This window comes from Struthio camelus, chromosome 14, assembly GCF_040807025.1.
Source record: "Struthio camelus isolate bStrCam1 chromosome 14, bStrCam1.hap1, whole genome shotgun sequence".
In the NCBI taxonomy this organism is placed as follows: Eukaryota; Metazoa; Chordata; class Aves; order Struthioniformes; family Struthionidae; genus Struthio; species Struthio camelus.
This window is the reverse complement of record NC_090955.1, coordinates 5,078,974-5,094,287: the sequence shown is the minus strand read 5'-3', so window position 1 is coordinate 5,094,287 and position 15,314 is coordinate 5,078,974. Positions and strand designations below refer to the sequence as shown.

Sequence of the window (15,314 nt, the reverse complement as noted above, 5' to 3'; positions counted from 1 at the left end):
AAAATAACAAGTGAAAAGGATATAACTTTATATTTCCGTTATGTGCCATTTTGAAGAGAGTAGCACAGAACATGCAATATTCATCTTGATGATATGTGTCATTTAGTAGCAGAAACAGACACTTCATAGTGGCATTGCTTATGTCAGTGATATGCAAGGGAAAAAAAGTGCATTTACGGAAAATACAAGACAATTCCTAAACCTGATTGACTTTTCTACATTTAATCTTTTAAAAGCTGCAAAACAGGAAATCTAGTCCCAAATTATAGAAGGAAAATATGTTTTTAAATGATCTCAGACATAATTCAAAGTTTACCTCTACGTCAGTTTGTCAGGGGATAGAATTTGCGAACAAATACCAATATAACAATACATTTGCTATCAGCTTTTCTTTTATAAGAAAGTTTTCAGTTAAACAAAAATTGCACAGTTCTCACAAAATTGTCCAGACATTTTCACAATTACGTTACACCATCTATAGAGTTTAAGCAATTCTAGATAATTTCACAGCTCAACTTCTTATCTCTTTATAGTTCTGCTACTGTGGCTCCATTCTTTTCCATGTGAAGAAACTTAATTAATATTTTATATCCTTTCTAAATTGCGAAGACAATTTATCGTAACAGTACGGAAATACCACATACACATTGTCCCCTGCCAACAGAGAATCCTCAACAGCTGCTTATTGCTCATTTGCAAAACATAAGAGCAATGGAATTCCATTACTTAGAGAAACTGCCTGTTCCATGATATCCTTGGCAACAAACACAGCACTTATCTTTTTGAACAATAGACTCTCAAAGTTTCTCCAGTCTACAAAAATAAAAGTCAGCAAAGAATACTTTTTCTTAACTGTAAAATGCTAAACAGTAGAAACTGACTCACAATCCATCAGCTGCGTTTTGTTTCATGAAAACTAACCTAACCTCTCTCAAAAAAATTGCTCACTGCAGCTTATGAAAAACATTTCAAGCAACCATCTCTTTCACAGGAAGGACTTTTTATTGAGGTCAAGACTTTGGCAAAATGAGAAGAAATTCAGACTGGAGTCTGAATAACACAAGGAATTACAAACAACATTAAGGGAGTTACTTAGACAGGTTTATAATAAACCATACAAAAATTACAGAACAGAATTTTTTCTCACTGTTCAAAACATTTTTTATCCTTGGTCTTAGAAACCAAGATAAATAAAATCATGGTTTACACTACAGATATTTCACATATGGTTTTAACTAAATAACTTACAAGTTTCCAATAGCTTTAAAAAGAAATAGCTACAGCATACCAGATAGATGCTAGCTCCTCAGAAAGTCAGGACACGCACATACCATCCATAATCTGGTTTCTATATTTAGGTAAGAACTATACCTAAAGCCAGAAAGGTCAGCACTGAATCAAGTCAAGCATATTTTAACAGACATGTCTTCTAGACAGTGTTTACCATGGTACATTTCTCCTAAACCCACACTAAACATCATGCCATTTGAAGACTTGACATGGAACTCACACTATTAAAAGAGACTGGATAGTGTATTCACATACCTCAATAATCCTGTCATGAATTTGTAGCCCTCCTTCCTTAGCAGCAGGCCCAGTGTCAACTATTTTCGATACAAAAATTCCTTCACTAGACAAACCATCCTGATTGTCCTTTAAGGATGAAAAGAAAAATGTATTATTGTATCTTGAACTAACTCTAATTTGCTCTAAGCTAAATCTTGTCCATGTCACAACAGTGCATGTAATTTGAAAGAAATATTCCTAGTGATGTCTTAACGTTACTGGTTTCGGTGGGGTTACTATGTGCTCATGAAAGCACCCGACACTCCCTTTTTAAAAAGTTATACAACTATGAATGGACTTTCATTAGCTATATTAACTGCATAATAATCATTTTTCTCTGACTTTAGGCAAGCTCAGTAGTAACTGTCGTTATAATTATTCTTAATGTAAAATTCAGTGAGATGGCAGCCTGCTTGCATATCAAACATAAGAACAACAATACATTTTTATTTTTAGTTGCACAGCTCTTCCTCTGGAGGCTTAAAAATAAAACTGTGGCAAACAACTTACAGCTAACAAGGTACCTTCATATTTCTGTGTGTTGCCTAATCAGCTTCTTTCAGTGCTGAATCATGCCTCAGAAGCCTAACTGAAAACTGGTTAATTATAAGGAAAGTATAATCTTCAAGTCAATTTACTAGGAATGAATTGTAATTAATGTCACATCTCTGAGAGCCCCAAAACTAGTTCTGACTACTTTCTAAATTACTAGGACAAGTTCAAATCTACCCCTTGATCTAATTAAAGCCATATGCAACAGCTCCAGCCAACAAGCATCAAGCAAAAATACATTAGTAAGCGTATGGTGGAGGAAACATCTGCTGAAATCACAAAATTCAAAAGTAGTTTTTAAAAAGTTTTTTTAAAGTTACATCCCTTCACCTGCACAGAGGGCTGCTTAATCTCTGGTGGAAAGGAGAGTAAGTGACATTTCTTAATGAACTCTAAAGGGCCCGAAGCTGTGGGCTCTTAGCTCACGCGACATCTTCAAAGGAGTATGGTTTGAGAAACAGGTACCAACGATTTTACCATTTGGAAGTGACACTGCACCTATGTAATTTTAGTGTTGCTGCTAGCTGGGATCGTGTGTGAGAATAAATACGTTGAGAGAGAAAAGACAGTATAATTAGTAGCCATCTGATAGAAAACTAAGTATAAGATTTGCTCTGAAAGAATCCCAACAGAACCAAGTACTTGTCAGCAGCATTTTTCCTCCAAGTGTTGACCTACATGCTTTTCCCAACTGGAAAGGGCTAACATATTTTAACAATTAACATACCACGCATGGTCGGCCACCAATAATATTAAATCCAAGAGAGCCGGAGTCACGATGAAGGACAAGAGTCAGTGCTTTAGTTTCTTCACCCTACAAAGAACAGAGAAAAGTATTCAAAACATTTGTGTATTGGCAAGTGTGAGGATATATAATACTTCTATCTAGGTTTGCTGGGTTTGTTTGTTGGAGTTTTTTCATGAAACTTAGAGAAAAATGTGTAGAACAAATTTTCATGTACGCTCCCAACTCAGCAGCTCCCAGTTTGTCACATCCCAGCTGCCCCATTGTTCTCCAGCAGTGCTTCTCCGAAAAATCCAGCCATTAAGATTTATGCATCTTTTTATTGAGATCTACAGTGACACATTTAGCAGCAACAGAAGATATTTGTATGTAATATGGTTCCTGCAGCTACTTGACCTAGTCATATGTGATGTGTTATGTAAAATACTCCATCTTTCCAATAGTCAAATTCTTGATTTTTCAATGCTTGAGGGTGACTGAGTCTTAGGACTGCATTTTTATGTTATTTCTCCCTATTGCAAGCTACGCTATATTGTTTTAAGCAGTATCAAACATGAAGTGTTACAAAACAGCAATTGTCTTGTGAGTTTTAGAGACCAGCATTGAACAAAATTGCTATATATTTTGCAAAAGGCCTAGGATGCCAATCGCTATTCAGAGTGCCTGTTGTAAAGCGATTCTAAACAATTTTGTTCTTCAGAATCTTAACTCTAGCAAAAACTCTCTGATTAGACAACAAATGTACAACAGAGAAAGACAAGAAAGACTTCTTGTAATATTTAAGGGACTGTGCAAACATGACCTGTTATCCTGTCCTTTTACTCGGGCTTGTTCCTAAGTGCAGATAATGATATGAGCTTATATAAAAATGTCCTTTGTGACACTGTGATGCTACTTAGTTGTCTTTAATAGTGCCTGTACTTAACATTGTCTCAGTGTAAATTAATAGAACTAAATCCTCAAAATATACTAATTTCAATCTCAATCAAGTGGCTGTTATTAATATACAACACACTATGAAAAGGCATTTGAGTAACAAATCTTTTGAGAAACAACAGGATAGTCAGAACGGTGTTGTACATCTGCAGATACGTAGCTCTCTCCAAGATCTTTTTTTTTGTTTTGTTTTATCCAAAGGGTGAAAAAGTTATGAACACAAAAAAGTTGGAGGAAGTTATCTTACAAGTCTGGTTTTCATAACCAATTAATGACAAAAATTACAGCAGTTACATTGTAATTCAATGCAGATGTTTTTAGTTTGTCCATTTTTCTTCTAATATGTCAATTTGAAGTTGTCAGTCAAATATTAATGTCTATTAAACTTGTAAAAAATGTTGAAATGATCCTATATTACTTAATTACTCTTACAGATTCAAGGGTGATAGCAGAGCAAAATTCCCTGCCAGTGTAAACTGGCAGAACTCCACAGACCACATGCTCCACAAACATACTCCACCTGAAAATTTGGTTTATGATTTTCTTGTCAGTTTGTGATCGTTATCTTTCCTGCAGGTCCCACAATAAGTAGGCTTGGACCTGACACAGAAAAACATGAGTCAGATCTCCCTAATTTTATTTGAACTTGCCTATGCTCAGCATCAGTAAGAATCAGGTGCCCGGAGGAGGACTGGAAAACTAAGTAGAAGTTATTTCCCTGCAAGTCTTCAAACCCACACCTCAGACAGTATTTGAAGGAGCAGATTTCCAGCCCTGTCAGACCACTTCTAGGGACTAATAATTCAGCATTTGAAAGGCAAGCACATGCTACTGTCACTGTTTACTTCCCCTGTTATCCCTTTTTAAGAAGGCAAATCAATTAGAACAATCAAGAGTCAATTACTACATTGCTCTCAAGACACTTTTGGTAATTAAAGTTAAATGTTTTATTAAAACCTCCTAATGCAGCTAAAAGTTTGTGTGTTTATACCTAGCGGAACCAGTTTTAAAGCAGGTAGGTTTGGAAGACTCAAAAGTTGTGGGAAAAGAACCCTAATGCAGTGTTTTTCATGAGTATTCCTGAAAAACGTCCCTGGGGGTTTTAAAGAAACTCTCAGTCAGCTCTGATGGATGTGTACGTTGTCTCCATCTCCTCTGTGGCAGCGGAGCAGTGTCTCAGAGCGCAGCTCTAAACGACGTTGCAGAGTGATAATTCCACCATGTGGGCTAAAATACCTCAGCGCAAGGGAGGCGGCGGTGTGTTGCTTTAATACTTTGTTACTTTTGCAGCTTCGCATCTCAATCTTAGCAATTTCAGTCGTTTTTGCTTCTTAGTAAGCCAGGAGGAAAATGATTCTTGCAGAGCTCTGCCTTTCTTTTCTCTTCTTACATGTCTAGCGTTCCAGTGAAACAATCATTAAACAGTGAGGTAACCCTGGAAATGCTGCGGCCACCATCCAGCCCTGCCCCGTCATCTGGTTCTGCAGCAAACCTGATGGTTACTGGCATGCTGTATTCCCACAGCTGAATAAAACGCTTAAACATAATTCTTGAAATTACTGTACTTCCCAGCTGAATAATGTGGAGCTAATAGACTGGCTTTCGCTTTATATATTGGAGGACTCCAACTTCTTTGGTAATACTGTGGCTAAGAAGGTCTGTCTTAGTTACAGGAAGCGCTTCAGCTCCTTATTTATTGACCAAAAGGCTGCCAGGACTAGCCCAACTCATCTTGTTTGGGGGACAGTCGGAAAAAAAATATAATCTTGTTTTACGGAACTTCATTTGGCTTTTATAAAATGAAAATGTGGATGTTATCACCTCCACAGAGGCACTAAACTTAAAAGTCCTAAATACCAGATCATCAACTGGTTTCCACATCTTCCTCATGTTTACTGAAAGTCTGTCACTGCCTTCGGTAGTCAGTATAGCAAAAGGCCATAGGACTTTAAAATTCTAAAGGTCTTGGTTCAGCATGTCTTAAAGCCTTTATTCACCTTTTAGAGCCTGACATTTGTACAGTCTAAAATGTCATCCTCAAAGCTGACGTTACCATGCATGGCTTTCAGACTGCGTTTTGTAGCAGCTCAGACTGTTCTGCTGTCTCTAGTGCCACGGCTAGACTTATAGATAAATTGATTTTCATCCCCAGTTGCTCATTTCTTCCCAAAGGACTTGGGTGGCTGGGTACATAAAGGAATGAGCAGAGCATCTTATCAATAGGTGTGAACAGTGGTATGTTTCCCAAGGTTAAGCATTGTTTGAATAGTATGAGGTTTTTCTTGTTTATTCAGACTTGGATGTTTCAGGATTGACATGCCTGATCACGGAAAATACTAATTTTGAATATGACACAGTACCTTCCCTACCACTCCCTCCTCAAGCTTGCCACAATAAGCCTCACCTCTCCCCACTAAGGAATAAATAGTTTTTCTCTGAATACACTTTCAGACTTATCTTTTGGAATAAGCACAGAGCAGACATCCAGTAAATACACAGTAAAATGAAAGTGTTCCCTCAGTGACAGAGAGAATGGGGAAGAACACATAGGGAAAACACAGCTGAAATCATTTAAGGCACATCTGTCTGTTGAAGGGACTTAAAAAATTGTGAGATATTTACAGATGACTTTGTGTGTGTGTGTGTGTGCATGTGTAAAAAATACAAATATTTGTGTATGTCTTCCTTCAATATAGTTATGGCAGTTATAAAACTCACTTCAGAAATGGGAAAGTCGAAGCACAGAAAAGCTATACGATTTATCCAGTATCACAAAGGATGTCTATGCTAGGGCAAAGCCAGACCTAGGTCTCCACAGTTGCTCAATCAGTGCCCTAACCTAAAGACCATGAATTCAGGTCTTTGAACAGCTTTAGCGCGGCAAATGGCCTGATGTCCATCACCGTCATATTTCCCCTTTAACTAAGCATTTAAACAGAACTATGAGTAGACATTTCTGCTGTTATGACTACAGGGTATGTTATCTCATTTATTCTAGATTGGCTCTCCATCTGTAGTGACAAGCAGCCATCCGGCAAAGAAGTCAGAAGACCTCTTCTCTTAACCAATAGAGAACCCAGAACACCCTACAGTAAGTTTTGGAATAACCACATTTAACCTATGAACCCAGTTCATTAGTGCTAGGCCTATTTGTGCTTTAACACAGACTAAACAATCACAGCTTCTAACAAAATACTTGAAGTATGAATAATGTTTATAATAAAATAACGATAGCAATGACACAGCATGCTTTGAGTAAGCAGTGAATTTTGAAGTTGCAATCATACTGAAAAATCAATTATTTTGTATCATCATACATGTAATCCAGGTGTTCAGGGACCTAATCTTTAGCCAAGTATGTATGCCCTGCTGAGTGATTATAATCTGCATCCTGTACTGCACAGTCTATGCTTGGATCTCTGAGAAAATGACCCCAGAGTAAAAACTTGGATGCAAGCCACATTCCCAAATTGGTAAAGCATCCCCTGCACTAGGTGATTACCAAGAATCTTAAAAAAAAAAACCAACAACAACAACAACAAAAAACCCCACACTCTCTAGCACACAAAGATGCAAGTTTCCTGATTGTACTTCTTTGGAAGCTGGGCAGACTAAAGCTGTTAGCGTTGGAAAGCTGCCCAAAATGCTGTGAAAGACATGTAATTGATTGACCACTAGACCACAAGTCTGTGGTGACATGACACCTCTCAGCTTTCTTCAGATTAGGCGCTGCTTCAGAAAACTGTATAACAGCCTTTTGTAACAAGGCTGAAAATGAACACAGTCATCTTGGCCAGCTGTATCCATAAATGTGATAAAAGGTATTGCTGGAAACTATGTACCATGGACATTTACAACTATTTGTAGTAGCACCTTTCATGCTAAGAGCAGTTCACAACACTTTACAGAGCTAAATAATGCAAAAGCAACGTTATCAATCAAAAGAAATGAAGGAGGAGCAGTATGAGAACAGAGGTGTGCTGTTTGGATCAGATGAGATGAGGAGGTAGAGATACAGTGAGATTATTTCAGCTAGCAAGACAGTATGGAGGGCTTTCCCATCAACAACAACGTGAGAGGAGAGCAGAGGCAGCTCTGTGCCAAGTAAGTTGTGGGAGCAGCAAGCTCTGCTATGCGCCGTTGTGAAGTAAAGGGAGCTGCAGGAAGAGGAGGACTGACCCGAATCTTGACACAAACGTGAAGTCTATGATTTAAGTTTTACTGAGTTCTTAACGTGCATCACTATCAGATAGTATCGCCAGAAGTTCAAGTGGTACATTCGGTACTGAAATACTATTTCTGTTTTGAGTCAGCAGAACACAGTGGGGTGTTTTGCCCTGAAGTTATAAAAAGAAGAAAAAAAGGGGGAGGGACAAGAGAATTTAATATGAAGTTTTGTTTTCTGTATATAGCCTTCTGCGCTTCGCTGTTACCAAAGGTATCCGTACAGATGTTTGACAGTTTTGAATACTGCTGTGTCTGTGGATGCGGTAGCACATTCCAGGTCACGGGGAAGACTTTGAATGTCTTCATTTAAAAGATAATTGGCTTCTAGCGCTTCCCTCACTGGGGTGCCTCATTCCAATTAAAATTTTGGGATTGTTGTTGCTCTGGCTTTTGATTCTGGTCTTTTCATAAACAGCCTATTTCTGACTGGCTGAAATCAAGTTAAATTTTCTCCCCCTACGTTGAGCTTTTAAAGAATCCGATGTAGTTGGCTCTGGAAAAACGCTAGTGCACAGTAGATGCCTTATATTTGGGCGTCGATGTTACAAAAAAGATGGCCGAGCTAATGAAATAGCTGGTGAGGTGTCCAAGTTGCGTAACAGTGACTCCTGAAGACTGCCTTTCAGAGGAAGCCATGTTCTGGGACAGCTAAAGGGTCTGGAAAGCATCGGGTCACAACACCCTGCTGCAGCTCACTCTGTTTAGTGTCACTCCTGGGAGGTGACTTCTGGTGGCTTAATACCATCCCCAGTCCTGGAAGTTTCCCCTTTTGTTGTTTCTTTGGGAGAAACAGAGGCAAAAAAATACCGCGACCTGGGCATTTTGATTCGTGAGTTGCCGTAGCGGATCCTGGTTATCAGACTGATGGTCCCGTTAGACAATATGCGCATAGAAACCAGTAAACCCTAGAAATTAAAGGCCACAAAACCCAGCTGTTTAAAGCGATTGGGGGAGCGGGTTCCTCAGCACAACTACCGCTCAGAGACAAAGCCGCCTCCCGGGCGGGCACGGCCTGGAGCCCCCCGCCACCTCCAGCCCAGCCCCCGCGGCGCCGGCAGCGCCTCGCGAGCGACCGCGGCCGAGCCCCCCGTGGGGGGCCCCACGGAGCACGCGGGGACTGCGCGGCTCTCGCCATCCCGCTGAGCGGCGGAGGTGGGGGGGGGGGCTCCGTCCCGTCCCGAAACGCTTGCCCCTCGCGGCAGCGGCCCCCCCGCTCTTCCCCCCCCCCCCCCGGGCCGCCCTTACCTTGCCGGGGGAGGCGGCGCGGGCGCGGGCGAGGGCGTCGAGGCGGGCGCTGTACTGCGTGAAGCGCTTCTGGTAGCGCAGCGCCGTCACCTGCAGCTCCAGCTGCGCCGCCGCCAGCCTCGACAGCAGCGACTGCTCCCGCTTGCCGGCGCGCAGCGCCTCCTTCTTCAGCGCCTTCTCCAGCGCCGCCGCCCGCGCCTGCAGCGCGGCGCCGTGGGCGCGCAGGGCGCGCAGGCAGCCGTGGCCGCCGGCGCGGCGCTCGCCGTGGGTGAGCACCAAGCCGCAGCCCTGCTCGCAGAGCCCGGCGGGCCGCGCCTCGCAGCGCTCCCGCATGTGCGCCTCCACGTCGCGCAGGTTGAGCACCTGGCGGCAGCCGCGGTTGCGGCACTTGGCCGGCGAGAAGTCGCAGGTCTCGGCGTGCTCGCCCAGGTGCTGCAGCGGCACCACCGCCTCGCAGCCCCGCGCGTGGTTGTCGCACTTGATGTCCAGCTTGAGGATGAGGCTCTTCAAGGGCAGGACGTGGTTGAGCTCCTTGGTGGAGATCCGCTGGCAGTTCACCGGGCAGCTGCCCTGCTGCACCACCCAGGGCAGGACGCAGCCGGCGCAGAACACATGGCCGCAAGGGGTGGTGAGCGGGTCCTCCAAAACTTTGTTGCACAGATTGCACTTGAAGTCGGGATCCACGTCCCCGCTGAAGCGATCCAGCTCGAATCCCATTCTTCTCCCGCTTTGCCAGAAAAAAGCAACAAAAAAGGAAAAGCCCAGCCAAAGTAACCAAAATGGGGGGGGGGGGGAGTAAAAAAGTAGCGAGCGCTCACCGGCTACCCCCACCTCCCGGAAAAAAGGTTCAGCCAAAAGCCCAAAGCGCAGCGACCATAGGAGCTGGCTGCAGCCGCGCTTTCTGCGCTGGTCATGGGGAGCGAGGCAGAGCGGCTGGCTGCGGACGGGACCGGCTGCCGGAGCCTGCCTCCCGCTCCCGCCCCCGGCGGGGAGTGCGCAGAGCGGCGCGGCGCGGCGCGCACCGCCCGCCCCCGGCGCCGCTCCCCCGCCCCGCGGCCGCCCACCGGGGACTTCCCGGGGGTCCCCGCAGCTGTCAGCCGGGGGGGGGTGTGTGGACGGACGGACGGACAAGGGGGCCGCGGAGGGGAGAGCAGGTCGGGGGAGGGGGTCGGCGGCGGCTTTGTGGCCCCCTGTGTCGTGGCAGGTAAAACGGAGCCAGGGGAAGGGGCGAGGGAGATTCCCCCGGGGGGCGGGGGAGGAGGATCCTATGAGGAAAAGGGCGGGATTTGGAGGGGAGGTTAGGATGGGCTGCGGGGAGCAAAAGCAGACATCGAGGAAGGGGAGGTTGTGGGGGGAGAGGAGCATCTGCCCAGCAGGGATGTGGGGGCCTGTGCCACGAGGGAGCTGGCGGGGGGAACCGCCACGTCTGGGGACGAGGGGGAAGAGGGCGAGATGGTGTTTGGCAAGGGCGGGGGACCACGGTGGGGAAGGGGGCGCCTGAGGGGAAGGCTGTGGAGGAGAGCAGGCGGGACAGAGACGGGCGGGAAGAGGCTGAGGGGAGGTGGGAGGTTCTTGGGAAAGTACTGGAAAAGGCAGAAAGAGGGCACGGCGGGGACGAGGGACTGGCGGAGGGTGGGAGGTAGGGTGCGGGCAGATGGGAGTCTGGAAGATGTGAGCAGGCTGTGGTAAGACAAGGCAAGGACTGAGGAATATAAACTCTTGTCGCGTTTGACCTTAAAGTTAGGAACAAACGGAGAGGCTGGCTAAAGGTGCAGAGGTAGGGCACGTTGCGTGGGCACACACAGAGCGCAGTGATTTCTGGAAAGCGCTGCGTGAAGCAGTCCTCCAGAATCAGGTCCTCCGTCAGCTGCTGGCGAATTGGACCGCTCAATGCGTGGAAGACCTATTTCGGTGAGACGTCCATACACGACCAGCGAGCAAAAGTGCACGCAGAAGAGTCTGCCAGTGGCATTCATATCTTTATGAAAAAAGGGGTGTGCTTTCTCTGTTTGTATAGCCCATTAATGTCCTATTAATGCCACTTGGATATAAGTGAGGGAGATCAGAAAAAGTTAGAACTGTTGGTGTCTTTTTCTGCCTTGAGGTGATTTAAAAGCGTTTCAGAATATGCTATAAAAAGCCAGCTAGACCACACCTGAAGTACTAGACATAACATTAGGCAAAAACAATTTCTCTTACAAGACAGATATTCAAGTACTGAAAAAGCTATAAATGAGAACTGCTTTGTTCACTGTGGATGATGAAGCACAATTCTGACATGCCAAAAAGCCACATACCAGTTCAATTGTTCTCCTAGTGTGTCTTGCTTTATGGCAAAATAGAAGCCCAACTAGAAACCTCAGTTTCAAATGACCTTTAGTATCTGCCTATTATATCATGGCAAAATGATTTTCTGAACATCTGGGAGGATTATTTGTCTGTAACTGACCTTTAGGAGGTTGCAGACTAGTGGTTACACAATTAAGTTCTCAGTTCAGTCAAAGGCAAGTAGTCTGTGGGATTAAGAGTTTCCATTTTTCAAATACAAATTCAACCTCTAGTGCTCGTTTCATTCTAATTATTAACGTTCCACAAAACCTAAGGCTGCTTTTAACTCTAAGTAGTCATCCTCCTGAAGAAAGTGTGCATCACATTTATGGTTATATATATAATTAAGGATTTTTTGCAGGTTTAGGACCCTACTTTTTTTTTAAAATTATTATAGTGAGTCCATACTTTTTTGTTGTGCTTCACTGCCTCTTTCCTCTTCCTCCTCTTTCTCCACTCTGCCTCCTCAGTACTCCCTTTTTCTCACCAGTCTCCGTTACCATTTCCCTTGCTGCAGTGCTGCATCCAACTGCCTGGACCAACAGCACTGCGCTCTGCTGCTTCTCCATGCATCATCTGTAACGGTGGTACACTTCTCTAGGAGGACACTTATTTTGCAGTTCCTCACACAATTCAGATATCCATTACTAGTCGAGCCATCTATTATTTTCTATTAGCATTTTATCTGAAATAAAACTTCAGGTTTTTTCCCTGCTAGATTATGTGGTTGAGGATGCACATAGTACAAAAGAGTGACCTGAGTTTTTCTGTTCATTTTAATGGCTGCTGTATCAGGCCTTGTCAACATGGGGAAGTCGATCAATACAATTATTTCGGAGTAGACTGTTTTGAGATAAGAGCTCTAGATTAGCGCCCCATGTGACCAATCTTCTGTTTCTTTGCATGTGTTTGTACAGTGCCTCATGCGTTCAAGACTATAATGGAATAAATAGAAATAATAATAGATTGCTTCTTTCAGCTCTAGCTATAGCAGGTTAGGTTTATTATTTCAAAGCTGCCAATACAGGATGCTTGAGGCCTTTTGTATTGAAGCCTGAGGCAGAGCTTTTATTGATTTCAATGGGGATGTTGTCAGTACTAGGTTCCTATTAAGCTATTTGAAACTATACAAATATTTGGATGGAAAATATGGGCAAGAACTTGCATAGTATTTTCATTTGGAGACACGGCTAGGCAGATGCTGTGCTGAATTCTGTGATATGCTTTAGTATGAGGTTTATGTAGGAATAGATACTTCACTTATAAATTAAATTTGATGGAAATTTTTGAAGACCGCTGCAGTCTTTCATTTGGACGACAGTTTGAAGTGCTGACGGGGAATTGAAGTTCCCCTCTCCTTGCTGCAGTCATCCGCAGTAGAAGGGACAAATTGAGCTTTCCCGACTGGAGACATATTTCAGTTTTCCCTTGGAAAAAAAAAAAAAAAGAAAAGAAAAAAGCAGTCTCTCAACGTGAGCCTTTAATGTTATTTTCAAAGGCTGAGGTTTGAAACGGAAAAGAGGTTTGGTTTCCACAGTATTGCCAGCAGGGCTGAAATTACATTGCCACAGCTAAGGAAGGCCATTTTTATTTAGTCAGTTCTCTCATCATCAGAGCTAGCGTACTGGGGTGGGACCACTTACTGAACTGTTAGGGCTCTGTTATTTGACTTTGCTATCCTGTGGTAAGAAGGGCATGTCGTTTCGTACTTTGGGCTGTGGCGCTGGCATAATGCCAGCTCTGGAAGGACTGCAAAACTGAGGTTTTGCAGCAGGTTACATTCAGGCTAGCTTTCTCTGCTGCTGTGAAGTTATCAGTCTCACAGCAAATCAAATACAATTTGATTGGTAATGCTCATTCAGCTTTGTTTGCCTTTTGTTCATAAATGCTAGTGTGGTTTTACACACAATTATGAGATCATTGCAAGCAAACTGATTTTTTTACACTGTTTTGCCTTTAAAAAAGGAGAAACCATTGGGTAATGAACAGAAAGAGTCCAGTTCTGCTCCGCAACAGGCGTCTTATCATCATCATTACCTTATTTGACTCTTACAAAACCCCTAAGCTTAATAGGATATGTCCAGTGGAACATGGTCTTCCTTATACACTTAATTCATGAGCTGAAATATTTCAGAAACTGAAACTTGCAGTGGTCCAGGCCATATTTAAAATATGCTTAGTGTATTTAAAATGCATGAAGTATATTTAAAACATATCTAAAACGTCAGGATCTTATCAACATTCATTGCCAAGCACTGAAGCACTGTACAGAGGCACATATTTGAAAGATTCTGTATTTTATAATGACGTTTTGTGAGCTTTCTTTTATCACATATTTTTGAAGTATTTTTTAAAACTGTCCGTGTAGATAGTCTCATTTTAATGCAAAGGAGTTTGCTGCAGTCTTTATTTTTACTGATGACAGAATACAAGTTTGCACTAATAGGAGATATGCAAAAGAGCTGGCAAGAGTGGATCAAATAAAATGTCGAGTCCTTTAATGGTGGCATAATATCAACTACAGTATAGATGGTTCATAATGATAATGATTTATATTAAGTATTTTGCAAAGCGTTAAACTCTAGCTTGGCAATTGAGCTAGGATTTCAGGGTTTGCATATACAAGTTGAAGGCTGATAGAATAGTAAAATGGATGCTGGAAGTTAGTTTTACATTAGTAACAGGACAAACTGCATCAAAAATCTCAATAAATCCCTCTCTTATAGAAGGAATGTTCGAGCAAGAAGAAAAAGACAGCACTCAGCAGTAACAAGGACATCCTTTCTTGACGTTCCCTACATATTTTTTTTGTAGTTGATTAACAGCCCTTTCACTGCCTTGGAAATCTAGCTGTTTTCAGACCCGTACTTGAAAGACTGGCATCATTTGAGCCTATTTCATAACTTGTTTCCTCCTCCTGAGTTCTGCATATAACTAAAGTCAAAGTAAATTTTGTATTTTTGTAATGAATAATTCAGAGGCAAGGCCCAGAAGAATTTTAACTGTGAGAGCACATTCTTATATTAAAATGGATAGAGATAAATATAAAATAATGCTCTTATATTGGCTTTTTTTAATGAAATGTGTTCAATTAGCAACGTTCACTGCTCTCTGAGTAATTTTATTAATTCACCACTACAATATCTGTGAGCCTTGAAGTGATTTACAAATTTTATTATGAAAACTCCTCTATGTGGTGAGGGAGAATTAGCCGCGTTAAGGCTTGGTTTAATGAAATGCAGGATAATATAAGTGCCCATTGTAATTCAGTAAGTCTTTAGCTGAGTGCTAGAAATTGAATCCCGCTTTTCCTGAGCTATTCTTCACTAGATGTTGGAGCTACTCTTGGTGAGCAATTACTTTTTATGCGTTAGTGTGTGATTTGAGTACATGATGAGGCTCAGTTGCTTGCCTGAAACTATACCAAGTTTCTAAATTTCTAGAGAGGCTACATCCCAGGAAGCGTTCTGTGTCTAGTCCTGTGCTGTGGCCTCTGACCCCAAATGCAGTATCTTTGAATTCCCTTAGCAATACAAAAACATGTGGTAGGTATCAGTTATGATGTAGACACCACATTCTGTACTATATCATTTCTTTGTCTTTTCCTCTCTTATTTAAACAATTTAAAGAGAGAGAACTGACATTATATATGCCTAATTCCCTTTCAGACATTTTACATGTTGTAACTAATGATAATGTTTAAATCCAGACTGTA

The 15,314-nt window shown here is 42.6% G+C and overlaps 1 protein-coding gene and 1 long non-coding RNA gene across 2 annotated transcripts in view; one reads left to right on the top strand and one right to left on the bottom strand.

The window, feature by feature from the left end:
- Positions 1-10,207, bottom strand: part of PDZRN3 (PDZ domain containing ring finger 3) — a 151,800-nt gene extending 141,593 nt beyond the window's left edge. The window contains exons 1-4 of the mRNA XM_068960386.1: positions 10,090-10,207; positions 9,272-9,998; positions 2,846-2,932; positions 1,546-1,653 (exon numbers count right to left, since the gene is read on the bottom strand). Of these exons, the coding sequence (XP_068816487.1) occupies positions 1,546-1,653; positions 2,846-2,932; positions 9,272-9,988 (912 nt within the window). The 5' untranslated portion in view covers positions 9,989-9,998; positions 10,090-10,207. The remainder of the gene's footprint in view (positions 1-1,545; positions 1,654-2,845; positions 2,933-9,271; positions 9,999-10,089) is intronic.
- LOC104153257 (uncharacterized) overlaps positions 1-15,314 on the top strand; it is a 457,768-nt gene that overhangs the window by 224,112 nt on the left and 218,342 nt on the right. The window contains exon 4 of the long non-coding RNA XR_011144058.1: positions 6,798-6,890. This is a non-coding gene — a long non-coding RNA (uncharacterized lncRNA). The remainder of the gene's footprint in view (positions 1-6,797; positions 6,891-15,314) is intronic.